Source organism: Nannospalax galili, unplaced genomic scaffold, assembly GCF_000622305.1.
Source record: "Nannospalax galili isolate Female #2095 unplaced genomic scaffold, S.galili_v1.0 scaffold52, whole genome shotgun sequence".
NCBI classification, from domain to species: Eukaryota; Metazoa; Chordata; class Mammalia; order Rodentia; family Spalacidae; genus Nannospalax; species Nannospalax galili.
In genome coordinates, this window is record NW_008334003.1 from 7,250,171 (window position 1) to 7,278,085 (window position 27,915).

At 39.9% G+C, this 27,915-nt stretch overlaps 1 protein-coding gene across 5 annotated transcripts; it reads right to left on the reverse strand.

Moving 5' to 3' along the window:
• On the reverse strand, nucleotides 1–27,915 carry C9orf72 (C9orf72-SMCR8 complex subunit). Of its 5 annotated transcripts, none has more exons than XM_008828961.3 (12): nucleotides 27,827–27,915; nucleotides 20,721–20,893; nucleotides 19,780–20,265; nucleotides 18,519–18,578; nucleotides 13,741–13,836; nucleotides 12,611–12,675; nucleotides 11,211–11,283; nucleotides 10,094–10,210; nucleotides 5,091–5,326; nucleotides 3,162–3,219; nucleotides 1,981–2,090; nucleotides 1–1,867 (listed from the first exon to the last, which is right to left on the reverse strand). In XM_008828961.3, exons 3-12 carry the CDS (start codon nucleotides 20,221–20,223, stop codon nucleotides 1,681–1,683), a joined length of 1,446 nt encoding a protein of 481 aa, XP_008827183.1. In that variant the 5' UTR covers nucleotides 20,224–20,265; nucleotides 20,721–20,893; nucleotides 27,827–27,915; the 3' UTR covers nucleotides 1–1,680. The 5 variants fall into 5 exon arrangements, with proteins under 5 accessions (XP_008827183.1, XP_029417401.1, XP_029417400.1 ...); XM_029561541.1 differs by lacking the exon at nucleotides 27,827–27,915 and adding an exon at nucleotides 23,748–25,396; XM_029561540.1 differs by lacking the exon at nucleotides 27,827–27,915 and adding an exon at nucleotides 25,056–25,245.

Consider the following 27,915-nt stretch of genomic DNA (forward strand, 5'->3'; position numbering starts at 1 on the left):
AAAGTTTAAAGACATTTTTATTCAAAATTCTCCATCTAGGAGAAAAGATACATAACAGTGTTCACACATGCTTTAATAACTTACTTCACTGTACAACTTACAGTCTATATAACAATACAGTAAAACATCAAAGAAAATAATTAGCACTTAGATAAGACTCTAGTAGGTAAAAGCATCGAGTAAAGGACACTAAAGGTAGAATCTACACATTCTATCACGATTAAGTCACTTGCAGCTCATAAATCATCTTGTTCAGTGTGTTCAGAAATTACGATATCTACATTTTTTCTGATGTGTAATGTCAAAGCTCCTATGATCTTTCAGAATACAACATGTTTTACTTGCTAAATTTGGTGAGGGAAAAGGCTCACTGTATCCCTTTTTAAAACACTAAATATATTTTCCCTTTCACGTTAAGTCCACAGTATTAAGTGAAAACATTTGAGTTTGTGTACACTCCAGCACCAACACTGCTCTAGCACAGGCTACATGGATCAGTTACTTCACAGCCAGCCATGGTCCAAACACGAAGGGAACAAAAGAAACAGACCACTGAGTTCTGCCAAAGTAGCACCTAGTAAAATTTACTTCAGTAAAATTTCTCTTGCTGTCTTTATGGGATGCATGGAACATGGCAACCACCTCAAAAATATGGGCAGAAATATGAGGAAGAAGACAAGAAACTATTTTCTGATCTTTAAAAAAGATCTTAGTAATTCAGGTTTTCTCTAATGACCGCTAAAGCAGGTACGTGACAGATTCTGCAAGACAAGACGGAAATGACCTTCACCCTGACCCTCTTCCAAGAAATTCTTATTTCAAAGGGGGGGGGGGAAAGGCACAGAGGTGCACATTTTAACTTGGCTCAAAAATAATGAAAATTAATTTTTAAAAGTTGGTAACAGGCGGATCTCTGTGAGTTCGAGGCCAGCCTGGTCTACATAGCAAGTTCCAGGTCAGCTGGGGTTACAGGGAGACCCTGTTTCAAAAAGACTGAAAAAAAAAAAAGTTGGTAACAACTACTAAAACAAAATGCCACTATGCCATTCTCTGTATTTTCTTGGACAGAGGTTTATTTTATTTTATATATATATGGGATATTAACAACAAGAAACAAATAGCACACTGTGTTTCACCATAAGTGGGACCACACACAACCATTCAGCATGTCTATACAGACCGAATCCAAAGGACTAAGCAAGATCTGGCAACTTGAGCTAACAATCCTCTGGATCAATGTCTTCTTCCAAAAACTAATTTGTAGTTCCTTTCTGTAGAATTGAAAACTTAAACACTCTAAGTTTCAGTTGATTGCAAAAATGTAATCCTACACACCACATGGATCTGTAAAAGCTACTAAGTTTTACTTTGATACATGTAAACCACGATAAATTTCAAAAACAGCTGTTAGGTCAAGTTTATATCCTAGCATATCTTTAAAAGACAGTAACAGTATTTACTATAATTGTAAACTTAAGTCCCTAAAAGAATACATCTAGAAAAACAGACATTCAGTTTGACAATGTAGCTGGTATCCCCTTAGAGACGCTGTGACAGGTGTAATGTACCTAGCTTTCACTGCAGTTGCTGAGCAGGACTCTGGGGATGAGACTTCCACGTCATTGAGCTACTTTAGGAGCGACCATGACTGAGATGAGAAAGTCGTAACAAATCACACTTTTAAAAAGTCATCAGAACATCTCGTTCTTGAACACTAGTGTAGAAAGGTCTCCCAAAGATGAAAGAGTGTAGGCCTGGCTTAATTTTCTCAGCTAGAGCCATTATTATGTTAAGATCGCCCTCTGCTGTTAAATCAAGATCAATCTTCAGGTTCCGAAGAGACTTAAAGGGCTTTTTCCCCTTCTGCCTATAAATAATGAAAAACAGAAAACAAACCAAACATCATAATACAGAAAATGTCCAAAGGGACAACAAAAACTTATAACGTACAAAGGTTTTCCTTGATGGAGTTTTACTCACGTATCATCTTCTATATATTTTATTAGTGTCAAGGCTTTTCTGTGAAGAACAAGTAGAAACTGTGCAAGAAAAGTACTCCTGAGAGATAAACCAGGTTTCAGATGAAAGACCTGCAGGAAATGAGCCTGTCAGTACGCAGTTCTCTGCGTCTTTATATGCAGCATGCTTTCTTGACAGTGCTGGCAGGATCAACAGACAGTAGAGCCACTTCCCTGGCTTCCCAAAGGGCAGGAATGTGGTCATGGCACAGATTTGGAAACTCTTGAAAGTTTTTGAGATTTTCTATTTTATTTTGAAAAATGCATTCAGATTTTTGCACGCTCCATCAAAAGTCATTGCTTATTTTAACTATGAAAAACTCATCATGTTAATTATTTCATGTTGTGTTTATGTATGTGGGGGTGGAGAATGAAAGGGATTTTATCTCATCTTGAGAAACATGGAATTACATGACTATGGACTGTTCTCTAATTCTGTGATGTCACAGACCACACAGATGAGGATCCAACATTTCTAGGTAACATGAGGATCACATTATTTTGAAGCTACATCTATGACTTAGAATCTTGGCAGGATTCCCAGAATGATATTACGGCAAAGCTCTGGTTACATTAAGAAATAAGTCCCATATAATCTACCATCTTCTTTGAATGTGTAATTGAGTAGATATCTTAAAAAATGAGACACTAAAGATGCCATAATTTAAAGAGCAGTATAGTAATTAAAAAAAATATTTTCTGTTCAATCAAAGCAAATAATGAATACTCCTCTTCTTCAAATAAAACAGTTCTTGAGATGCAGGGCAGAACCTGAAGTGGCTACCAGCAGGGGAAATGCTGTTGCTATGCAGGCTGTTCCCCATTAACAATTCAAGAGGAAAACTCACTTGGAGACTTCAGAAAGGCTCTTACGCACTTTCCAAAGATCAGGACTTAATTCTACAGTATTTTGTATGTATTATATAGGCACTGTGAGAAATAGTTTATTTTGATTTTTATTTTTTGGTCTTTTTTGAGACAGGGTCTCTGTGTAGCCCCAGCTGGCCTAGAACTCACTATGTAGACCAGGCTGGCCTTGAACTCACAGAGATCCGCCTGCCTCTGCCTCCAGAATTGTGGGACATATTTTAAAAGAAAGCATATCATGCCATTTACTCTGGCAATGGCTGGTGTCTTGCTTACCTGATCCAGGAAAGCTTTCACTAGAGTATCTCTGTGCAAGACATCTTGGAAAATATTCCTATGAAGAAAAGAAAAAAGTCCAAATGTTGAAATGACTATGTAAGTTTACTTTCCACAACCTCTCACTCCAGTCAATACTTCAAACTTTTTAAAACAGATATGTAAGAATATAGATGTGTATATTTGTATGTGTATGGAGAGAAAATATATATTCAGGGGCTGGGGGTATAGTTTAGTAGTAGAATGCATACTTCGTTTGCATGAGGCCCTGGGTTCATATTCAGCACATACACAAAACGCACACACACACTCATTTTAACTCAAAGCTACATTAGTGGCATCTGTCAGGCCACAGGCAATTATTTTTTCTAAGGAGTATAAGCAGAATATACCGAGGAAAGGTATGTACGTATCTATCAATCTGCTTCAGAACTCTCACCTTACAAAGTGAAGTTAGGAGTCTTACGTAATTAAGACAGAAAATCACCAATCTTTTCTATCTCAAAAATCAAACCAGCAATAAAAATAAGCACACCAACACTATCACCAGAGGCCAAAAGCAATCAACGGTAAATGCTAAGAAACATGTAAGTGGGATTGAGGAATAAACCTAGATGATAAGGGCAACATCAGGACCTCTAGGTTTACACCAAGACTCGCCACATGCAGTAATGTGAACAAGTGAACAAGAAAGCATGACTACGTCAGCAGTATGACTGTATTGGCAGTGATCAGAGCAAAGCCCAGACATGTCCAGCTGCACTAATCAGAGTCAGCACAGCACCTAGGACACAGCATGTACCGTTTCCTCTCACACCTAATCCCCCCTTTCCCCTTCCTCCTGCTTCCTCTCACACCTAACCCTCCCTTCCTCCTGCTTCCTCTCACACCTAACTCTCCCCTTCCTCCTGCTTCCTCTCACACCTAACCCTCCCTTCCTCCTGCTTCCTCTCACACCTAACCCTCCCTTCCTCCTGCTTCCTCTCACACCTAACTCTCCCCTTCCTCCTGCTTCCTCTCACACCTAACTCTCCCCTTCCTCCTGCTTCCTCTCACACCTAACCCTCCCCTTCCTCCTGCTTCTTCTCACACCTAACCCTCCTTTCCTCCTGCTTCCTCTCACACCTAACCCCTTTCATTTCCCCCTTCATCTTCCCTAGGCTATTGTCTTCAGGTCAGAGGGAAAAGGTAACATTTATTAAGGTAAGATAAATGAAAAGCAAGACAGAACAGTCTAGATCACTGAGAGGCAGAGGCCAGCCTGGTCTACATAGTGAGTTCCAGGTCAGCTGGGGCTATAGGGAGGCCTTGTCTCAAAAAAAAAGCTATTTCTAGTGACTGAACTTATTTTAAAAGGTTAAAATTAAAAATATTGGGATGTGGCTCAGTGGTAGGTCAGTTGCTCAACGTGTGTAAATCCCTTGGTCTGAACTTCAGCACCACAAAAATCAAACAAAAACCAAAACCTCTGAAAATTAAAAGTCAATATTGTTCAAAACACGCTAATAGTAACATGAGTCTTTTTAAAAATTTATTATTTGTATGTGTATGAGTATACTGCCTGCATGCACGCAAGAGCACCCATGTTGTGCAGTGCCCAGGGGTCAGAAGAGCCATCTCTCCAGACCCTTGTTTTTTTTTTGAGACAGGGTCTCTGTGTAGCCCCAGTTGGCTTTGATCTTACAGAGATCTGTCTGCCTCTGCTTCCCCAGTGGTGAGGTTAAAGGTGTGCGCCACCACGTCCAGCCAGTATTTGTTAAGTATTTAAGGGCTAATCTTAACCTATTTTAGGGGAAATATTTAAAAAAATGAAATATTAAGAAAAAAAATGAAGATAAAAAAATTAAATGCAACTTGTTTTGTCTTTACTGATAAGAGACAAAGTTTCATATTGGTTAACATTGACACCTAGGGCCGAATGTCACATACAGATCAGGAGTGAAGCTTTCGTCTGTGTAGATGATGGTGTCCTGAGCCATGTCCTCTTCTGAAGTGGCCCTCCAGAAGGCTGTCAGCTCTGATCTCATGTATCTGCGCTGATTGTAAATATGTTCATGACAGGGCGGCATCTGCTTTACAGTATTGACGTCCACATCTATGTGTGTGGTGGGGTATGGAGCATACATTACTTGACGGAAGGGAAGTACAAAGCTTCCAGTTGAATCCTGTCAAAATGAAAAGAAAACTGTCCCACATGCCAAATGAGAGGGGCGATGTTTCAATAATAATAAAAAAATCTGGGGCTGGTAAAATGGATTAATGGATAAGGGTACCTGCTGCCTTGCCTGAGGACCTAAATTCAATCCCCAGAACCCACATGGTAGGAGAGAATTCCACAAGCTGTCCTCTAACGTGTGGCACATCATGTGCTTGCATATGTGCGTACGTATCTCACACACACACACACACACACACACACACACACACACACACTTTTTTTTTTAAATCTAGCATTGGTTTTATTCTAAGAAATTTCTCAGTACTTTTCAAAGTCTTAGTGATAAAGTTTTTAAGATTTTACTTATTTTTATGTTTTGCCTGCATGGGCAGTGAGCCAGCTGATACGAGTGGTGAGCACTGAACTTCCAGTTTTCTGCAGGAGCAGTATGTACTCTTTGCTGCTGAGCCACCCCAAGTATGTTTTTGTAAGTTCTTTCTAGTAAGCTGGGCAGTCAGTTACCACGTAACAAAACGCCCATTGTGTAGAAGGCACCGTGCCTAGCAGCATGAATACAACAGAGAGGCTGTCTAAGTCTCTTTTGCTCTTAAAAGGCTGTGATAATCACTGTATAATGCCAAGGTTTTTTTCTGGAAAGCTATACAACTTGGATTTCCACGGAGAACTCTGAGCTTTTCACTAACTCAGAGTTTCACATTTTCCACTGCGCAGGGCTCTCTGGTACAGGGCTCTCTGAGAACACATAATTAAATGAGAGGATGCTGAGGAACTGAACACACTGTGTACTTCTTTATGCCTTTAATAAGAAGAGGTACTAATGTCCACATTTGCAAAATTAAAATGAGAAATGTGTTTCCTTTAGTGATGTAGGAAACCCTAAGGCTGACTTCTGGCGGGGGCAGGTTATCAGAAAATGAAATCAGGATCTTGCACATTCTTAGTAAGCAACAACCGCACCACTGAAATGTGTGTGTGTGTGTGTGTGTGTCTGTGTGTATGTGTGTATTCCTAGCATTCAGGAAGTTCAAGTGGATCACCTGAGTTCTAGGCCAGTCTGGGATATCTCGAAAACACCCATATATAATTTTGACACATAGTCACTGTCATATTTATGGGGCACAGTGTGACATTTCAGTACACACATACAAAATGATTCAATCAGACTGACATATCTATTACCCCGGACATTTATCATTTCCTTTTGCTGGGAATATTCAAAACCCTCTTTACTAACTATTATGAAAAATACAATTGGGGCTGGGGAGCTGGCTTAGTGGACAAAGTGCTTGCTATGTAGGCATGATGCCCTGAGTTCAGTCCCTAGCACCCATGTAAAAGCAGGGTGCAGCAACCTGCACATATAGCCCCAGTTCAGGGGAGGCAGAGACAGGTGGATCCTAGGGGCTCCCTGGCCAGCCAGCCTAGCCAAACAGTGAACTCTAGGTTCACTGAGAGACTATCTCAAAAAATATAGTGTAGAGCAATGGAAGAAGACCCCACATCAACCTCTGCCCTCCACATGTGCACACACCTGCACATAAGTGCACACATGTGCACACACTTGCACACACACACCACCTACAAGTAAAACAGAAAAACACATGAGGTTGTCATTCATAGCTATTCTACAGGGCTATCAAACATAATTGCAATTGCAGCCCTAAGCCCATCTGTCTAATCTTTCCTCAACACCCCTTTTAGGTTCTGGTAACCCCTATTTTATCCTGCACTTCCATGAAACCCATGTTTTAGCTTTTACATATAAATGATAATACACAGCATTTATCTTTCTGCTTCGGGCTTATTTCACTTATGTCCTCTAGTTTCACTCAGGTTGTTAGCAAATGGCAGGTGTTCCTTTCATGATTGAATAATATTCCATTATACACACATGCACCATTATATTTATCCAGTTATCTGTGGAAAAAAAACTTAGACTGATCCCATGCTTCAGTTATGGTGAATTAGCTGGCAGTGATGGTGCACACCTTTAATCCCAGCACTCAGGAGGCAGAGGCAGGCAGATCTCTGTGAGTTCAAGGCCAGCCTGGTTTACATAGTGAGTTCCAGGACAGCTGGGGCTACAGGGAGACCCTGTCTCAAAAAGATCAAAACAAAACAAAACAAAACAAAACAACAAAACAGCAGGTGTTTTACCCACATGTTGGTTTTAGTACACTGAGCGAAGAGACAACCTATAGAATGGGAGAAAATATTTGTGAATGATGTATCAGATGGGTTAATGTAAGTATCTCAACAGAAAAAAAAAAAGCAGGGATCTGATTTAGTGGGACAGCTGAATCATGCCAGCTCTGTCTGTTGCAGTGCTAGGGGTTGAACCATGGTCCTGTGTATTCCAGGTGCATACACTACTACTACTATTTTAAGAACCCCATACTGTTTTCCATAATTGTAAACTAGTAATTTACATTCTCATCAACAATGTGTGATAGCTCTCCTTCCACCATAGTTCTTGAAAGTATTGTTCTTGTTATGTTTTGTCTTTTTTTTTTTATTACATGCATCTAAATGGAGCAAGATAATATCTTACTGTGGTTCTAATTGGAGTTTCCTTAGTAGTGGTGGACAGCATGGTTTCATATATTTGCTAGTCATTTTCATATTTTTTAGACGTCTCTTTGGTCATTTTAAAATCAGATCCCCGTCTTTTTCTTCTGTTGCGATGGTATATGAACCCATCTGATAAACTATTCACAAATATAGTCCCCCTTTCTGTATGCTGTCTTTTCATTCACTATTGACTGTTTTCTTGTGTAAAAGCTTTTTAGTTTAATGTAACCTCACTATCAATTTTTGGTTTTATTCCTTATGCTTTTAGAGCTTTATTTTTTTAGAAAGCTGCCTGGATCAATGTCCCTAAGTATTTCTCATACATGTTCTTTGATAGTTTCATGTCTGGAGTCTCAGGTTTCAGGATCTGATCCACTCTGACTTGTGTGCGGTAAGCAGGCAATCTGCTTTCATTCCTCCACACAGGACGTCCAGTTTTCCCAGAAGCACTCATGAAAGAGACCGTCTTTTTTCTGGTGCAACTGCCAAAAATCAGTGAACTCTAACAGGATTTCTGCCGTATTTTGACTCTGTCCCACTGGTGTGCAGTGTGTCTGGAAGTCGGGTATTATGCTACCAGCTTTGTTCTTTTTGCTTAAGAATGCTTTGTTTTCTCGGGGTCTGTGTTAATCAGCTTTCTGTCACTGTGATAAAATACCTGAGGAAATCAACTGAACAAAGAAAGACTTCTTTTGACACACAGTTTCAGGCCCCTTACTTTGGGCCCACGAGGCCAGGAGCACAGGATGAAGCAAAGCTGCTCACCTTATGGCACCCTGGATGGACAGAGGTGAGAGTGCAGGCCAGTTCCCAAACTAGCCTTTTAAGGGCACACCTCCAATGACTTATTTCCTCCAACGAGGTTACAATGCTCCAAGTTTCCACCACCTCCCAATAGTGTCACCAGCTGTATATGTATGCACATGCGTGTGGAGGCTTGAGGCTGATGTCAGGAATTTTCCTTGATTATTCTGGTACCTTGTTCTTTTTCATAAAACTAAAATTATTTATTTATTTATTTTTATTTTATGTGCATGAGTGTTTTGCCTGCATGTACCTAAGTGCACTATATATGTGCAATGCCCGTGAAGGACAGAAGAGGGCGTCAGCTCCCATAGAACTAGTGTATGGCTGTTAGCCATGATGTGGGTTCTGGGAACCAAACCTGTATCTTCTGTAAGAGTAACAAGTGCTCTTAACCACCAAGTCTTATTCCTTTTGAGATAGGGTTTTTCATTTTTCAATCAAACCCAGAGCTTGCCAGGAAAAATTGTTTTCATCAAATTATTATTATTATTTTTTTGTCTTTTTGAGACAGGGTCTCCCTGTAGCCCCAGCTGTCCTGGAACTCACTATGTAGACCAGGCTGGCCTCGAACTCACAGAGATCTGCCTGCCTCTGCCTCCTGAGTGCTGGGATTAAAGGTGTGCGCCACCATGCTTGGCTGAAATTATTTTTTTTAATTGCTAATTTGCATTTACCTGTTTTGCTTCTGAAAAGTAAACTCAATTAAAAATAAAAATTTTAAATATATGTACAAACACATTTTTCCTATACTTTAAAAACTAAATGAATATGATATATAACTACAAAATTGTCATATGGAAATTCAAACCTCAAAAAAAATTTTTTTAAGGGGGGGGTAGGCTGGAGAGATAGCTCAGTGGTTAAGAGCACTGACTGCTCTTGCAGAGGACCCAGGTTGATTCCTAGCACCCAAATGGTGTCTAACAACCATTTGTAATTCCAGTTCCAGGAGATCTGATGCCCTCTTCTGACCTTCGTAGGCACTGCATGACAGGGATGCACTTAGATACATACAGGCAATACACTCATACACATTAAAAAAAAAAAAATTCAAATCTCCAGTTAAAAAAAAAAAAGAACAGTGCCATTTTAGAGGTGCCAAAGCTAATTCAAGCATGTATTTAAAGAAAATATTGAGGCTAGACACACACAGCCTGAGGGAACCATGTAGAAAATAAACAGTATTTCAAGGTGTTTCATGGTGAAATATAAATCCACAGAACATATACTCCATGTTTAGAATGATGTAAAAGAAGTCAATCCCTGAACATATAAAAAACAAGATACATGAAATACTAATATTTAATGCACTTTACAAAGACTCTCAAGTATTATTTTAACAATAAGTCTCACTTAGGATAAATGACAAGTATACCTTTAGCAGGCCTTGGACAAAGAGCCCTGATTCGTATTTAAAGGATGATTCTGTTTCACACAGCCTGGAGCATTTTCTCTCTGCTGGAGTCAGAAAAAGGCACAGAGTTCTCACTATCTAGGGAAAAAAAGATTTGAGCATTGAAATGTGAAGTAAAAAGCCCCTTGTTTGCTTATGAAAGAAATTTATGTTGCTGTCCCCAAAATACTTCCTGAGTAACAAGCATTCCTTGGTTATGTACAACAGTCCACTGGATGTAACACTGACTTAAACTTAGAAAGAGATATTGTGACAATTAAGTTCAGGAAATAGTGCTCAGCTGCAGGTATGTCAGCATCTGCTACATCTGAACAGAGAGAACTGCTCTCCTCTGAACGGAAGGTGTAATGCTTGGTCGATCTCCGTTATTTGACCGTGAAATATTTATTTCAGTTAGAAATAATAACCTAGTAGAATATTTGAGCCAGGCATGATGGTACACACCTTTAATCTCAGCACTTGGGAAGCAGAGGCAGGGGCATCTCTGTTTGAGGCCAGCACAGACTATAAGCAAATTCTAGGTCAGCCAGAGCTTTACCTTCTGCTACTCTGAAATAGCTGTGAGGTTATGCTGTTTGTTATTTGGTTTGGACTGTTTTTGTTGAGATAGAGCCTCACTATGTAGCTCTGGCTGAGATTAAAGTCATGCACCATTGTGCCTCGCTCAAATATTTGTTTTACTCTAAAGTCATGTATATCCACTCTACCTCACAGTTATATTCACTAATATCGTTTCCTATTGCCCCACATATTCAATAAAATTTGTTTAATAGGTGAACTCAGATTAAAAAAAAAACTGGGATATAGAAGAAAAAAAATTTTAATATCTCATCTAAAATTTTTTCTCAAAACATTTTACATGCAACTGGGAGTCATCAGTTATCAAAATGAAAGTGGTAACTGAATTCTTATTCAGTTTATTACAGTCATTTTTGCCAGAAGATGTCAGAACAATTTGGTAAAGTTACATTGCCTCCTTATATTAGGCCATTTCAATTGCAACCCAACATTTCAATGATAATTCAAGATACACTAGCATATCAGCAGTCAGATCACATTGGACTGTAAAATGAATTACCTTATTTACTTTCTCCGCACTGCTGCCCACTACAACAGAACAGCCACAGGTCTGCAAGTGTGAGCTGATGGCACTGCAGGTTGAAGAAAACAGACTGAACACACTGGGTGGAAAACAATTTCACAAACTTAGAGAGTAAGTGAGCTTCCAACAACTCAAAAGAGTGTCACTGATAAACACCAAAGCTATCAGGACGTTTTCTCTTTTTGCATAAAACTGTATGTTCTAGGGACCTTCCACAGACATTCTGTTATTTGAGTTTGTTTGTTGTTTTTTTTTTGGCCTTTTGAGATAGGGTCTCCTGGTAGCCCCAGCTGGCCTGGAACTTATGTAGACCAGGCTGGCCTCAATCTCACAGAGATCTGCCTGCCTCTGCCTCCTGAGTACTGGGATTAAAGGTGCATGCCACTATATACGGCTTTATTTGAGTCTTAAGACAACCCAGTTAGTAAAATCTCATTATTTTTATAGTAATTTATTTAAAGACAAGGAATTGAAAACAATGTATGAACAGCAGACATCAGCAGACTAAAATGCTTCTGATTCACACCATTAAGACTTCAGGTTAACCATTTCTCACACCTGACATTTCATTAAGAGCCTCAAGGAAAAGAATTCAGACAAAGAAGGAAGCATTTATTCTTTCACTTTTCATTTTTACAAACAAAAGCTCATGGTTATGTGCAAGTGTAAAGGAATGCTAGACTAGGAGAGGAGGTATACTTGGAGAACACTAGACTAACACATAGGCACTCAATGAATACTGGATATTCTATTCAGGTTACCATTGCTCATATTTTTTAGAAGAAACATGAATAGAAAAAGCTAGCTATTGGCCACTAAGTGACTACATGTGCTAGACACACAATGCAACAATCCTACAAAATAGGCACTACCGTTACTCCCATTTTACAGATAAAGACTTGGGGTAGGGCAGCTTTGGAAAGTAGTGCCCAGGGTTACACAGCTGTAACTGATTCTAGAGCCCACACTCTTAAGTACTAAATTCCACAGTTAGATGGAAAATATCAGCACAAAATATGAAGGATTTCAATTTCTACACCTAAAGAATTTACACAAGTCTACACTGTAACTCAATTTGATAGGTTTTGTAGGGTTAGCTTTAATGCGAAACACAAGAAGAAACCTGAGCCAGAAGACAAAAACTGCTCTGGGCACTAGAAACTCAGCTTCTTTAAAAGTAAAGGAGCAACATCAGCTCTACCATGTATGGGTGAAAAACAACATGCATGCAAGCATCTGTTGAAATACGCAGTGCTATCCCTATATAACCTGAGTACACAGGGATTTTGTTATCTTTTTCCTTCAAGATCTTGTCATAGGTGAGCATAAGCTCTGTATGTGTTTACTCAGCTTTCAGAAAAAGACAAAATTCTTACTTAAGAAGAAAGCCTTCGTGACAACTGTCGCCGATGTCGTCATCATTGAGTACTGTATCAGCTATCTAAAAGATACCAAAAAAAAATTAAGTCTGCCTATAACACAGTGCTGAAAGACCATGTAACAATGAGTGTTGAGGTCTAGATTCAGTATGATACACCACTCTCATTTCTGAGCATCAAGGATACCCATAAAACAATGCTGTGCATTACACCATAACCTCTTCAGAACAAAGGAGAAGGTGGTCAGGCAGGTTGAACAACCATTTTTACGACTTCCTCTTCTGAGCTATCAAACTCAGGAGACCAAGGATAATGCCAAAGTCAGCATTAAGAATGGTGCCTAAAGACAGGCGGATGTGAGTTGGAGGCCAGCCTAGTCTACATAGCAAGTTCCAGGCCAGCTGGGGCTTCAGGGAGACCCTGTCTCAAAAAAAAAGAAAAAAGAATAGTGCCTAAAGATAGCTCTATACCTACAAAATGTGTGATTTAAATGCCTTTAACAAATGATCAAGGAAATGAAATTAGTGAATGAAATAAGACTTCCACTGACAGCCCTAATTTGTATATTCTTTTATTTCTTTGTTTCAAAACCTATTCCATTCAATATTAACTGTTTCTATACAGTCCGGACTTGCCCAATTTTAGGAAATAACAGAAGTGGAGAAGAAGTGAAACAAACTAATTTTTCTTAAATCAGAATACATTTTAATAAAAAAGAAAATCTTGTTTGGTCAGAAAATTCAGGATTTTATGTATGCTTCCTTGTTTGAGGCTAATCCTTTTTTTTTTTTTTTAATTTATTCTTTTTATGTGTATTCATGTACTGCCTGCATGTAGGTAAGTACACCCATGTTGTGCAGTGCCCGTGGAGGTCAGAAGAGGCTGCTGGATCCCCTGGGACTGGAGTTACAGACAGTTGTTAGCTGCCATGTGGGTGCTGGGATTCGAACCAGGTCTTCTGTAAGAACAACCAAGTGTTCTTAACTGCTGAGCCATCTGTCCAGCCCCTAGGCTAACCCTTCTTATGAATAGTATTATAAAATACATACTACAAAAATATCACTAATAAACAAAATAGAATAACTCTGGGGAATTAATGAAGGCACGAATGCCTCCACAGCTCTTACATCTATTTCCTCAGGAACGCTGTGAGACTTCATAGATGAGAGCAGCTCCATTACAGGAATGACCTCCCCCGTGAGCATGGGAATGATACTCTGACCCTGTGAAAAGAGCAGAACAAAGTGAGAAAACCACCAAGATGGGACAAGCCAGGCAATAAGAACATTTCAAATGGAGGCAAAGAATAACTCCCTGTGATGGAAATCCTTGGTGTGCTGGCATCAGTTGTCACCTTGACACACCTGAAGAGGGAACCTCAACTGAGGAATTTCCTCCACTGGAGTGGCCATGTCTGTGAGGCATCATCATTATGCTTATTTTAAAAATGAGGTAAGTCAGGCATGAAGACTTTGAAATCCTTAGAAAGTAATTCACCAGTGAGGCTCCTCTCAATACCCAACCTTCACATTCAAAATGGGATATAAACTACCCAAACACACAGCAAAATCATCACACAAACTAAGAATTAGTAAGACAGATGAGTCACCTTTGGAGATCTTTCAAGGTAGTATTACTATTTACCACATTTCCAAATTTAACTTTGAAATGTGTATTTTCTGGAATCAAATTTATAGCATAAATGTGGTGTCTGACTATGACACTTTATTTATTCACTACCAGCATCCCCCATCAGCTTATGATCAGCCCAAATGAGATGTTGAAATTATTAAGTGTCTATTAATCTTTAGCTTAAGACATTGAATTAAAAAAATTTATTTATTATTTTTATTATATGTATATGAGTGTATTGCCTGCATGTATGTGAGTACATCCATGTCATGCAATGCTGTGCAGGTGGGAATCAAGCCTGGGTCCTCTGCAAGAACAGCAGTGCTCTTAACCACTGAGCCATCTCTCCAGGCCCAACATTTAATTTTTTTAAATTTATTTTTATTTTATGTGTATAAGCATTTTGCCTGCATGTATATAAGTGTACCTGTGTCATGTAAAGCCCATGGAGGCCAGAAGAGAGCACTGGATCCCTGGGAACGGAGTTACAGAAGGCTGTTAGCTGTCACATGGGTGCTGGGAACAGAAGAGAAGCCAATGCTCTCAAGCACTGGGCCATTTCTGCAGCCCCGAACTAAATGTATTTTAACACTACATATTGCAGTATTGGAAGGTGCTATGCAAGCTGCCAAGAGAGAAAAGCAATCAATTGTCATACCCAGCTGCAAAGTCTACGAACCACAGCAACGACCAGCCCAGTGAAGTCTCTACTGGTGCAACAGGGCACTTGTATTTTGGGGAAATGGGGGAGTCAACAGCTGTTTAACAAGACTTAAGATCATGCAATAGGAAGGAATCCACTCCTGGTACTGTAAACATAGCCAAGTACCCCTGGCTGGAGGGGCCACGGACCCTAGAGGAGAACCTACTGTTGTCACTTTCCTAAACCAATGCAGCATCTTACTATATTTTAAATACCTATCCTTAGTCACTGATATGTGTAGTTCTTACCATTCATCAAAGAAACTTCTTTTTGTAACAAATGGAGACTAATTACAAAGTTCCAGAACTGATCAAAATGCAGAAAATAAGTCACCATATGGTGCCTAGCACCAACTGGAACCCTTGCACCTAAGGCTCAGGGAACACCCTGGAAAAAGGAGGTGGAACGTCTGTAAGAACCAGAGGACAAGGATGCCCGCTGACAGACAGTATACTCTAGACAGGACAAGGAAGCTGTGCTCATGAAATCTCAAAAACACTGCCGCCTAAACAAGACCTGAATAATGACACTACCAGTTGGATCAGGAAATTTCTCTGCATCCCACCTCCAGATGAAGAGCTATAAGCAATCAATGGATTGTAAGGGAAGGAAAATCAGTTTTCTCCAGACATTAGCTCCCTGATGTTATCTAATCCCAAGTGCTTGGCCCTAAACACACATATACACCAGCAGTATTAAATAGACCCAGTGCATTATATATGTGCATATGTATATATATATGTATATATATAAAATATGTGTATGTATAAATAATAATAATAAGAGGACAAGAAATTGATAGTGAGGGGGATCTTGAAAGAATTGGAAGGGAAGATGGAGGGATAGAAATGATGTAAATATAGTACTTATATATGAAATTCACAAAAATATACAGCTTTTAAAAATTACCTATCACCTAAATTCAGTTCAGTAACTCTTCTTTACTTACTTAGATTTCATGAAATGATTTTATTTAAACTCTTCAAATATATTTAAAATTAGAACTTCAATTTAAGGGTTGAGGATACATGCTGCCCAATGACAGAACACTTACCTACCATGTGGGAGGCCCTAGGTCTAATCCCTAGCAACCCCCCCCACACACATACAAAAAAAATATTAAAAATTAAATTCACTTTTAAAACTAACTTAACGGGCTTTCTCAAAGCCCCTTATCATGCACGTTGCTTCCTTTGGGGAATTTATCTTAAGATATAAATCCCTGTGCAGATACAGACCTTTTTATTATTTGGATTCATCTTGTAGTAATAACCTCTAGCACTAATCTTTCATTGCTTTGGCTTTCTATTTATTTATTCATTTATTATTTTCCCCCTTTTAAAACTTTTTATTTATGTGTGTGTGCTTCTATCTGTGTGAGTGAACACTATATGTGTACATGTGTCAAGGCCAGAAGAGGGCACTTCCTTGGAGCCGTAGTTACAAAAGAGTTGTGACCTGCCTAATGTGGGTGCTGGGGAACCACACTGGGGTCCTCTGGAAGAGCAGCAGGTGCTCTTAACAATTGAACCATCTCTCCAGCCCATTTCTGCTTTTCTTTTTCTTTTTTGGTCATTTTGAGACAGGGTTCCCCTGTAGCCCCAGCTGTCCTGGAACTCACTATGTAGACCAGGCTGGCCTTGAACTCAGAGATCCGCCTGCCTCTGCCTCCCGAGCGCTAGGACTACAGGCACCACCATGCCTGGCCATTTCTGCTTTTTAAAGTAATCCTTGAAATGTTTGTTTACAAATACAATGAACTCATGCACTCCAACAAGAATAACGAAAATCTACAGTTTCCTTCCTTAGTAAGTGATTCTGTCAGACAACAATTATAAGCATCCAAAACTAGCAGTGACAAGTTTTAGAGCAAGTCCCAAAGCAGTGCGGCTGTTTACAATAAAGCTGGCAGAAGTGCATGATGGGATACACAAAGGCCCAAGAGAAAGCACTGTCCTTTTCAGAAAGGGCTCATTTTATGCCCCCTCAGGTTTAGGCTCATATAATATTTTGGATGTGAGATCCCAGACATTATCCTCCCTGTGAGTGAATGAACAGTCTCACTGGAGTTCAACAAAAAACTTTTACAAGGATAAATAAATACAGAAGAAGCTTTAGAAGAAAATCTCCCAGGCTTTTTTTTTTCCTTGTATTTCTCTAACTTGAACTCCTCCTACAGGACAATGCTTCCATTTAACATCTTTAGCTTAACCTAAGTATACTTTCCTCTTGATATAGAAGGTGAAGATGACTTTTTAAAGAAGAGCCCTAAAAAGTGTACAGGCAGGTATAGGTTTCTGATTTGAAAACATAAAATTCAGGGCTGGAGAGAGGGCTCAGCAGTTAAGAGCACTGGCTGCTCTTGTAGAGGACTGGGGTTTGGTTCCCAGCACCCACATGGTGGCTAACAACCATTGTTAACGCCGGTTCCGGGAGACCTGACACCCTCTTCTGGTCTCCACAGGCACTGCACTCATGTGGTGCACTTACATACATGCAGGCAAAACAGTCTTACACTTAAAGAAAATATTTTAAAAATCCCACTAAAAGCAGAATTTATTTGGTCCTAATGCCCTTGTGCTGAAATGACTCAACACATACTGATAAGCGAGCAGCCTAGGCTCTTAACTCTCACGCCACAGTCAGGCAATGTCCCTGAATTACTTCATGTGGTCTGGAAAGCTACTTTCCCACTGGAGCGTCCCCTCTGCTGAACGGCCCCTCCAGAGGAAATTCTCTGCGCTGCCCTGCAATGGTGTGCACTTAATTTCTACCTGGGAAGCCTTTTCATTGCCATTGTGCTTCCCAGACGCTACTATCTAGTCCCTGAGGGCCTTCAGGCTTTTCCTACAGTCAACACTACTAGATGCCTAATGGGCAAGAGGATAAAGAAGATTCCTGGCAGGATTTTGGTCTTTTTGAGACAGGGTCTCCCTGCAGTTCCACCTTGCCTGTAACTCACTATGTAGACAAGGCTGGCCTCAAACTCAGAGAGCCACCTGCCTCTGCCTCCTGAGTGCTGGAACTAAAAGCATGTGCCACCATGCCCGGCTCCTGGCAGATTTTAACACTGAACCATGGAATAAAAGGTAAAGTGCCAAGTTTTAAAAATAAGTCAGACTTTAAAGAAATGTGCTTACAGCTGTTCCTGTCACTCAGAGGGAAGTTCAAGGGCAAGCTTGTGTTCCTCATTACAGTTCCCTCTACAAAATAGTTTCAGAAGCAGTTTTAAAAGAATCATATGGATGTAACATCTTCTTTCTGAGTAAATGAACACAACCTTATTCTTTGCAAATTGTAACAGGAGAGCAAAGTATTAATTTGTAGATGAAATTACCATTTTCCTTTATTTAATTCTTCAGATTTAGGCTACAGAAATTTTTATTTAGTTTATTCTATATGCCTTCATAAAGACTGTTCATTTTCAGGTTCTTCCTGTCAAATGAACACATCTTCAAGCCCTAACAAAAGCAGCCACCAGCCATATGTACACACACACACACACACACACACACACACACACCGATGTGGTGGAAAGATGGTATTTGACAACACGTGATCTGCACTTACCTGATCTTCCATTCTCTCTGTGCCTTCTAAAACAATTTTCTGGACATTTTCTTGTCTTTCCTAAGGAAAAGAAAATATTAAAAATGATACTTGCTCATTTCTCAATATAAGTATGTTCTGGCATCATTTAGTTGATAAGAAAAATACTTTCTACTGCAGGTGGGGGAAAAAAGATAAAGACAAGAAATTAAGCTAACAAACCCATGCTTTCCTATACAACAGTAGATCAAATCAAAACAACCTTTACTCTGCAGTAAAGGAGGCAATTTAGCAGAAAATCGCCAACATCACCCACAGTTTCAAAAGGAAAATAATGACGGACTTTCCAAATTAAGCAACATCAACTTGCATGTGAGGTTTACAGACCCTTTTGTTCTAGTTGTTTCCTTTGGAGGCAGGGTCTCACTTGGAGGTCCTTTTTAGCTCAAGTTGACCCTGAACTCAAATCCTCTTGCTTCAGCCTCCTTGAGGACTGGTATTACAGGCCTGTGCTACCAACCCCCAGGTAAGTTTATTGAATCTAAATGATTTTCATTAAGTATGTGAGAAATAAAGAGGTTAAGCCTGAAAATAGAGAGAGAAAAAAAAAAAAACGATTCTTTTAAAAGATGCTCTTTTCTCTTATAACGTAGACTTTCAGGTTGGTATTAAATCAGAAAATAGGAAGAATTAAATTTGCTCTTTAGATATGCCACAAGTATACTGAAATATAAATATCAGGAGAAAACAGTATTTCCTTTAGCTAAATTTGCAAATTGAAAGAAAAAAAAAAACAAAACAAAACACCTAGATCCCATTTGGCCCATCCTCTTCATTTAACAAAATTGAGAATTTGGTGAAGAAATTTAAAGTTACCAAAGACTACTGGGCTGACAGATTGTGAATCAAGTACTGAACTTTTATACTTATGAACAGTAGTAAGTAAAAGACAAGGTCACACAGTAAAAGAAAAATAAAAAGGATTTAGAGTGAAATCTTTCAAAATAAATTCAGACCCAAATATCTCTTAATTTTGCTAAGCTTCAACTGCTCACTTATACTACACAACTACTATCTTGTCTTAGAAGTTTACCTTCATGGGACCAGGTCTGTAGCTAGTAGACACAAAGTAACAGTTGCTGTCTGAAGCTAATTGCATATAATTTCTAAACCCTAAATTTAAGTTAAAAATTTTTTAACTAAATTTAAATTCTAGAATGTTTTAAAACTTAAATATGTCAGGGAGGCCAGATTAGCGGGAATGAGCTCAAAACGCTCTCACCTTATGCATCCATATCCTCCCTTTCCGAATAACGTGTGTTAGCCTGTCAACACATGCTCTATGAAGGGGGAGGTAGAAACTAAGCTCTGTCTGTGGAAGTATGATTGACAGTCCGTAAGTACTTCGATCTCCATTCCAGTTTCCATCGAAGATTAATGACACGATAATTACTCCTTTTTCAGATAAAACAAAAAACTTTACATCTATAGCCCCACTCTCTGCATTCCGAAGAATTTCTCCATTTAGGGTGTGGTTGGCAAGAAAAGTTATTTCTCCATCACTGAGAAGTACTTGCTCTGTCTTTGGAGCCCAAATGTGCCTTACTCTAGGACCAAGAATATTGTCCCAGTAAGCAAAGGTAGCTGCTAACAAAGGTGATTCGCCACTTAAGGCAATCTCTGTCTTGGCAACAGCTGGAGATGGTGGTGGGCAGATAGTCGACATCACTGCATCCCAACTCTCACATTATCCAAACGCTCCAGATATCTAAACAGGGACACAGACAACTAGGAATTAGCATCAGCAATTTTAAAGAAAGCCATCCAAACCTCAAACAACTTAGGAAAATGCTACATACTAAAAACTAGTCCTCACTGTTCCCAAATACCTAGCCTATGCAGTATTCTAAAATGAGGCCTATGCAGTATTCTAATATGACTGAATACTTAGTCCCCAAAACATTGCAGCTGAAAAACAACAAAACAGGAAGAGGAAGGCTCAGCTAGAGATGGTGACACTTGGGCTGAACTGTTTTCCCCCCAAAGATATGATCAGACCCTTACTGTGTGTGTGAATGTGACCTTACAAATGGGTTTAGTTAGGTTAAGATGGGGCCATACTAGGTTAGAATGGGTCCTGATCCAATGCCTGCTGCGGCAAAAAGGGGGTGGGGAGTGTGAACAGACACGAAAGGAAAGCCACTTGAAGACAAAAGGCAGAACCTGGAATGATGCATCTAGAAGGCGAGGACTCCTGGCCACCAAGAAGTGGAGTCAAGGAGGCTTCCCTAGAGGCCACAATCACTCGATACGGTATTGGGCTTATAGCCTTTAGAACTGTGAGAGCACAAACTGCTGCTGGTTTACATCACTCTGTGTCTTTTCTTCCGGTGTTCCTAGAAAAGGAATTAAACAGCAGCAGAAATGCCTTAAGGCTGCTAGAGCGACATGACGTACACAACAGCAGCAACAGAGTGAAGAGTCCCGTCACCCCCATGAGCTCTGGGTATTGGTATATGGAAGTCCAACATCACTGCTTCAAATGATACCAAAACAGGAAGACAAGGGAAATACACTAACGGTGTCAGTCAAGAGGCTAGGATAGCATTTTATCATTGCCAAGAGAGTTCTACACTAAGTTACTACAATAAAAAGGCTTCAGTTTAGGGCAGGTAGAACATAAGACACCGAGAGAAGAACAAACAAGCTTATGGCTAAGTTAAAACCCAGGGCTCCACTTGTTTATTTTCATCCACTAAAAGTATTGCTTTCAAGGGATAAATGCTAAGCACTATTTGTATGAATCATTCTTGCAAATACCCTAATCAAAGACTTGTAATCAAAGATTTAAAGTGAAAAAAAAAAGCAAAATTGTGGCATCTATATACATCACAGCACTTGAGGAAGTGAATCGTTAATCTACACTCTACCTATCTCTGCCTGCAGGATTGCTTTAGAAGTGAATACTCGATCTATAACATGCATGTCCATGTAAAACACTTTACTTAAAAAGTGTATCTATGGGAGGGTGCCATTTGCGAAGTTGGTATATAGGTAAGATTTTTTGGGATGTTTTGTATGATATACACACACACAAAAAATCAAAGTTATATTTGAAGAGGAAGCATAAAAATTTACTTCATGTTAAGTAGTAGAAGTAATAAAGAGTACCATTAAAATCTACCTGATGACTTTATATTCATACTCAGGTGCCAAGGATCCAAGTGTAACTGACTGTGACTAGTAATAATCAGATACATAGAGATTAGAGACGCATGTGCAAACATCTAAGTGTTAGTAGCATTAAAAAGTCTTTTTAGCCGGGCGTGGTGGCACACGCCTGTAGTCCCAGCACTTGGGAGGCAGAGGCAGGCGGATCTCTGTGAGTACATGGCCAGCCTGGTCTACATAGTGAGTTCCAGGACAACAGCTGGGGCTACAGGGAGACCCTGTCTCAAAATGACCAAAAAAAAAAAAAAAAAAAGAAAAGTCTTTCTGTAGGAAACAGTATTTTTAAAAATAAAATGAAGATCTTTTTTAAAGGTTAAAAACTTATCCAATTTTATATCTTACAGGGTTTATACTGAGTTCAATACTGTATAACTGTATTAATTCAACTGTGAACCTAAAAATTTACAGCCACTTTTGAAAGAGATGTATCTTTGCTCTGGAAATTGTTATTGAATATGTTAAAGCTGTAAAGGAATGTTTCTTCTAATCATGTGGTTATTAAAAAAAAAAGTTTATCTACTGGGGAAGATGGCTGAACAGTAAAGACACTTGCCTTCATGCCTCATGACCTGTGTTCAATTACGGGGACCCACATAGTACAAGGACAGAACGGATTCCCACAATTTGTCCTTAGACTGCTACATAGGTGTGGTGACGTGTGCATACACAGACAACAGTAATAATAATAAATGAAATTAAAAATTATCTATAGTTTATCAAGAGAGTTTAGAGTCATGCAAAGGAGTAATTTCTATTTTTAAAATGTTAAGTGGATATTTTTATCATTGTGATTAGGCACGCAGAGCTTGGCAAAACACTTAACTCTAAGTATGGGCAGGAATAATTTAACACGAAGACAGTTTTTCAAAGTTCATTTTTAATTTCGGAAATTCACTTAGGTACTATTTACCTTTTAATATGTCAACTTAGTAGTCTGAAGGGACCATTGCACATATAAGCTGTACAGTTTGTTTAAAATATTGATTTTTGGAAACAATTTTAAAAGTTCATCTTTGAATTGAAAGTGTAATGATGCTACTGTTCTAGCGGACATTAGGAAATTGGGGGCCAAGGTGACAAATAAGTGAGCACCCAACCACAAAATTATATTGAAAACAGATTTCTTTTTTACTCTTTCTTTTTGAATGAAAAGGTGATTAATTTTAAAGGCAACATTACAGTCTAAATATTCCATCACTATATTGAAAAGCACTTATCAAAACAGTATTGAAGCCTTACAAAATCTGCTTGAGTTATGAGAAAACTTTTTACCTGACTACAAAAATTAAACTATTAAATGCCATTAATTTTATTTAGCTTCACTCTTTAAAAAAATTTTTTTTATTATTTATTATTTTTATGTGTACGTGTGTATTGTCTGCATGTAGGTAAGTGCACCCGTGTTGTGCAATGCCCGCGGAGGTCAGAAGAGGCTGTCGGATCCCCTGGGACTGGAGTTACGGACAGCTCTTAGCTGCCATGTGGGTGCTAGGATTTGAATCGGGTCTTCTGCAAGAACAACCAGTGTTCTTAACCTCTGAGCCATCTCTCCAGCCCCTTAGCTTCGCTCTTAATTAGAAAGAAAACGGAGTAAGGATCATGTTGGATTGCTTAGCTTCAAATGTTGCCAAAAGAAATACAGTAGTTGCCTCCTACCCTCAGGGGATACATTCTGAGACCCCCACTGGATGCTAAAACTGCAGTGTCAAGCTATATATGGATGCTATTCTTTTCTTTACACATTACCTATTATAAGGTGTATTTTACAATTAGGCACAAAGAGATTAACAATACTAAAATAATGTGTCAGAATAATAATGAGTTATATAAATGTGGAGTCTTTCTGAAATATCCTGTTTGTTGAGACAGTCTCACTATGTAGCCCTCGCTGACCTGGAACTTGCTACGCAGACCAGGCTAGACTCAAACTCAAAAGATCCATCTAACTCTGCCTCCTGAGTGCTGGGATGAAAGGCGTGTACTACACCAGGCTTTTCTGAAATATCTGATTGTACTCACTCACTCATCTTTCTGGGATGATGGAGATAGTACAGACCACACGATACAGACCACATCGCACTGACCATATGGTACAGACCACATGATATGATGAAGTGAAGGACAGAGGCCCTGAGGTCGCCTAGGCTACTGCTGCTCTTCTGAGGAAGATCATCTGTCTCAAGTGATCCTGGATCACTGAGGTATGGCAACACTGGTAGCCAGATCAGGAGGAAATACTGATGATTCACGAGTCTCCACAGTTGAAAGGTTTTCTGGCAAGATCTTTTGGAAGAACATTTTATTTGGAAGTTACTGTCTCTCTAACTCATCCAGAGCTGCTGCAGAAAAGATATCCTTCAGGTGGCTTCAATACTGTGCTCTCTCTGAGGACTGCATTCCATAACTTGTCCTTTAATGCCTATGCAGTTTCACACACTTCACCAAATCTTGATGTCCGTACGGCAGGTCTGGTTTCAGCTTCCCCTTCCTCTCTCTGTAGATGGTGACAGGTTCTAATTCCTCATTTGTTAACTTCTCAGGAGCCTTCAGGACATCTCCACTTTTCCATCAGGCATGCTAGCAAGTCCTTCACGAACTTGACTTGCAGCTTCTCTATGAAGTTTTGCATTTTCCAGTCCACATAGATTTCTGAATCTTTTAATCACCTGTAAATGGCTTGACATCAAGCATTTCAGAAGAACTTTTGCTGAAAGCCTTGAACACATTTAATGCTTTAGGAGAACATGCTGTCAACGATCGAGATGTGTTTTCTGATTATGTCTTCCACCCACAGATTTAATGGCGTTTCCGTCTTAATTAAACGTTTACCATGCACTGTGGCACAACAGCAAGACTAGTAGAATTTTTTACTTTCTTTTTCACAGAAGATTCTTACCATAAATTTAGCAACACAGCATAGGTTTTTTTCCCCCTTATATGCTGAGAACTTTAGTGATGCTTATATCACTACCCCCATGCTTTGAGGCCTGAATTAAGTAAAATGGGTTTACTTAAATCCATGCCAATCTTGTAACTCAGATGACTAGTTCAGGACTAATAAGCAGATTGTGCAAACAATGTGGATACACTGGACAAAGAAATTATTCACATCCTGGGTGGGACAGAACAGAAAGCTGCAAGACAGTCCCATGTTATTCAGAATGGTATGCAGTTTAAAACTTAGAAGATGTTAATTTGGGAATTTAGTATTTATTATTTTCAGGCTGTGGTTGAATGTAAGTAATTGAAGTAAGAAGAAATTACTGTAACTCCAGAAATAAAATATTACAGACAAGCACAATTACACAAGCTGAAGATTTTACTTACACTTGAAGTTATCTTTGGTGAGGAAAACCTATGTAAATATGTGGCAAAAAAATTAGTTTAAAACGAATAAACTTTCATCCCTGTATCTCATGTCCATATAGTGCTGGCTACTCTGGAAGGTAATCGAATATTAGCCAGTCTTTGGAGGGAAGCCAGGATCCAAATTGGGTGAGATGGTGGCTTGCCACTCCTATAAACAAAGCACAGTGTTCATGAGGGTTTACCCAATACTTCCAAAATATTATACAGCATGATTATGTTAATTAGCATGTTAGCAATGTTTGCAGACTGGTAGGTTTGAGCCTTTTCTTTTCCTTTAAAACTTCGCTTAAAAAAATCAACAACGTCTTTCTAGGCTGGGTTTTTTTTTTTTTTAAACTTTTTGTGTATTTCATACAGAACGTTTAACCTTAATCATCTTTATACCCCTGTCCCCAGTGGCACCCTCCCATAGTAGCCCCCCACACCCCCTGGAGCCCATATACTCGAGGTCATCTCTGTTAAGGCCCAATGGGTTGTCAGTGTCCCCAGCCATTCCCCAGTGCAAGTCTGTCCACTAAGTCTAGTCAGCCTATCTAGAGTCCCTTGTTTTAGGAAGATTAGCTCTTCTTCATCTACCAGCAATCAGTTGCCAATATTTCTTCAGATAAGATTGAGGTCTGGTGTTCATTTTCCCAGTTCTATGTTGGGCTATTCCTGCCTGAGTTTGCATGGGACTTGTGTATGCTAACACTGCCATAGAATCATATGAGCAGGTTCCCAGGAGCTTGTAGGACTCTGTTTCCATACAGCCAGGCTGTATTTTAAAAGTTGATTGGTCCACTGCTACAAAGCAGAATTAGACCATCAATGGCACTCACTTCTCGTAACAATGCTTTCTGTTTATTTCTCCCAGTAGTGAGAAGCAGGGTCAGACCTGCTAACCAAGACCACTGTAAAGACAGTGAACTACTGGGAAGACCAGATCCTTTGTAGTAATACTTTATAAATTTTCAAGTTCGGACAAGACTCAGATAGAACATTCATGATACCAATACTGGGTCATCTCTCACAGATTCTAATTTCTCAGGCAGGCTAACATACCATCTTGGAATTACCAATTAACCTGGGGCTCAAGAGAAGACTTGATAGTCTTATTTACTCATTCATTCTTTCTCTAGAAGTAAATATTGGATGACTAACATAGCCAAACAGACTATTAACTCAAGTTGTATGAAACTGTTTCCTGGAACAGGTAAATGCTTGGTTAGTGTACAATCTAAGTGTGATCAGTAACTTCTCTTGTTTCATATGAAAAAGAGCATAGTCATCTTGTGGCATTTCCAACTGATTCAGAATTTTCCCAGGGTGGCAGTTTTCAGTGGAGGTGCTGGCTAACAGTGTCTCTGTAACACAATACTGTAGTTTCCCTTTACCCACAGTTTAAGTTTTGGGTACTTAGAATTAATCTTTGTCCAAAAATATTAAATGACAATTTCCAGAAGAAAATAATTTGCAAGCCTGAAACAGCACAGCATGCTGTGCAGAGTGATGAAATCTTCTGCTGTCTGCCCCATGGATGTGACTCTTCCTTTAGTCCAGCGCATTCTTGCTATACATGCTATCTGCCATCAGTGATTCTGCTGTCCTCTTGGTTAGCAGACCAAGTGTCCAAGTACTTAAGTGCTGGTATTCAAGTGATCCTGGCTTTACTTAACAAAGGTGAAAGTACAGTAAGTTATTTTGAAACACAAAGATCACAGCACTATTATAATAGTTCTATTATTAGTTATTGTTAATCGCTTATTGAACCTAGTTTTTAAACTTTATCATAGATGTCTGCATGTAAAGAAAAATAACATCTGGTTGTATAGTATACAACCGTGTACTAAAGACTAGTACCAGCTGTGGTTTCCGGCTTCACTGGGGGGTCTTCTGACATATCCTCTGAACAGAAGAGGGGATAATGTATTTCAGATATTCTGATTCCACATTATTAGTTTCCCATATATTATAGTCTTTTTTTCTGTGCTGTTTTCACATTATGTTAGTTTTCCAGGTTGACTAAAGATCCTATCTGAAAGTATTTTCCAGTCCTTTTTAAAAAAAAAAATTTTGTTACAAAGTAAAACTAATCTGAGACAGACTGTGTGCCCATTTTTTACACCACCGGTGATGGATGGGAACAATGTGAACAGGGATTTATTTACCTGTCTTGTCACATAATCAGTGCGCTTTTTTCTGCAACTGATTACCATCAGGCAAGTGATGCCCAAGTCACAATGGTTACTTCCACTAGTAAGTCTGTGTAACCGCAGAGCTGTGAAGTAACCGGGTCAAAACCCACAGAGTGGGAGAACGCCCTGCCCAGTACTGCGCCCACATTCACCGGGCATCAGCACTCCTCACCAACTTGTACTGAAATTCTGCAGGCCCGCTCCGTCCCACCCGGCTTTCCTCCTCGCCGGGGCTCCCGGTGGTCGCCCGCTGGGCTCCGCGGAGCTGCGGCGAGCCGGGCCGGACCCCGAGGCCCAGGCTTCTCTCTCTGGCTCGAGGCACGTGCGGGTTCCCGCTGGGCCCCAGAGGAGGATCAGCCAGGACCGCGGGCGCGGAGGCCGGTTCCCATCCCTGCTCAGCGCCACAGCTACTGGGAGCCCGAGGCCGATGACCCCGTCGCTGGGCTGCAAGCCCCACGGCGCCTTCACTCAGGGAAGAGGGAGAAGCTCAGCCCCGAGGAGCAGCCCCATACGCCTGACCCCAAACAGCAGCCTCCACGCGTCAGCCTCACTCACCCACTCGACGCCGCCAGGGCCTCCGCCGCCCCGGGGACGCGGGAACCACGACCGCAGCCCTCCCGCCGGGCCCCGCCCCTTCCCGCCGC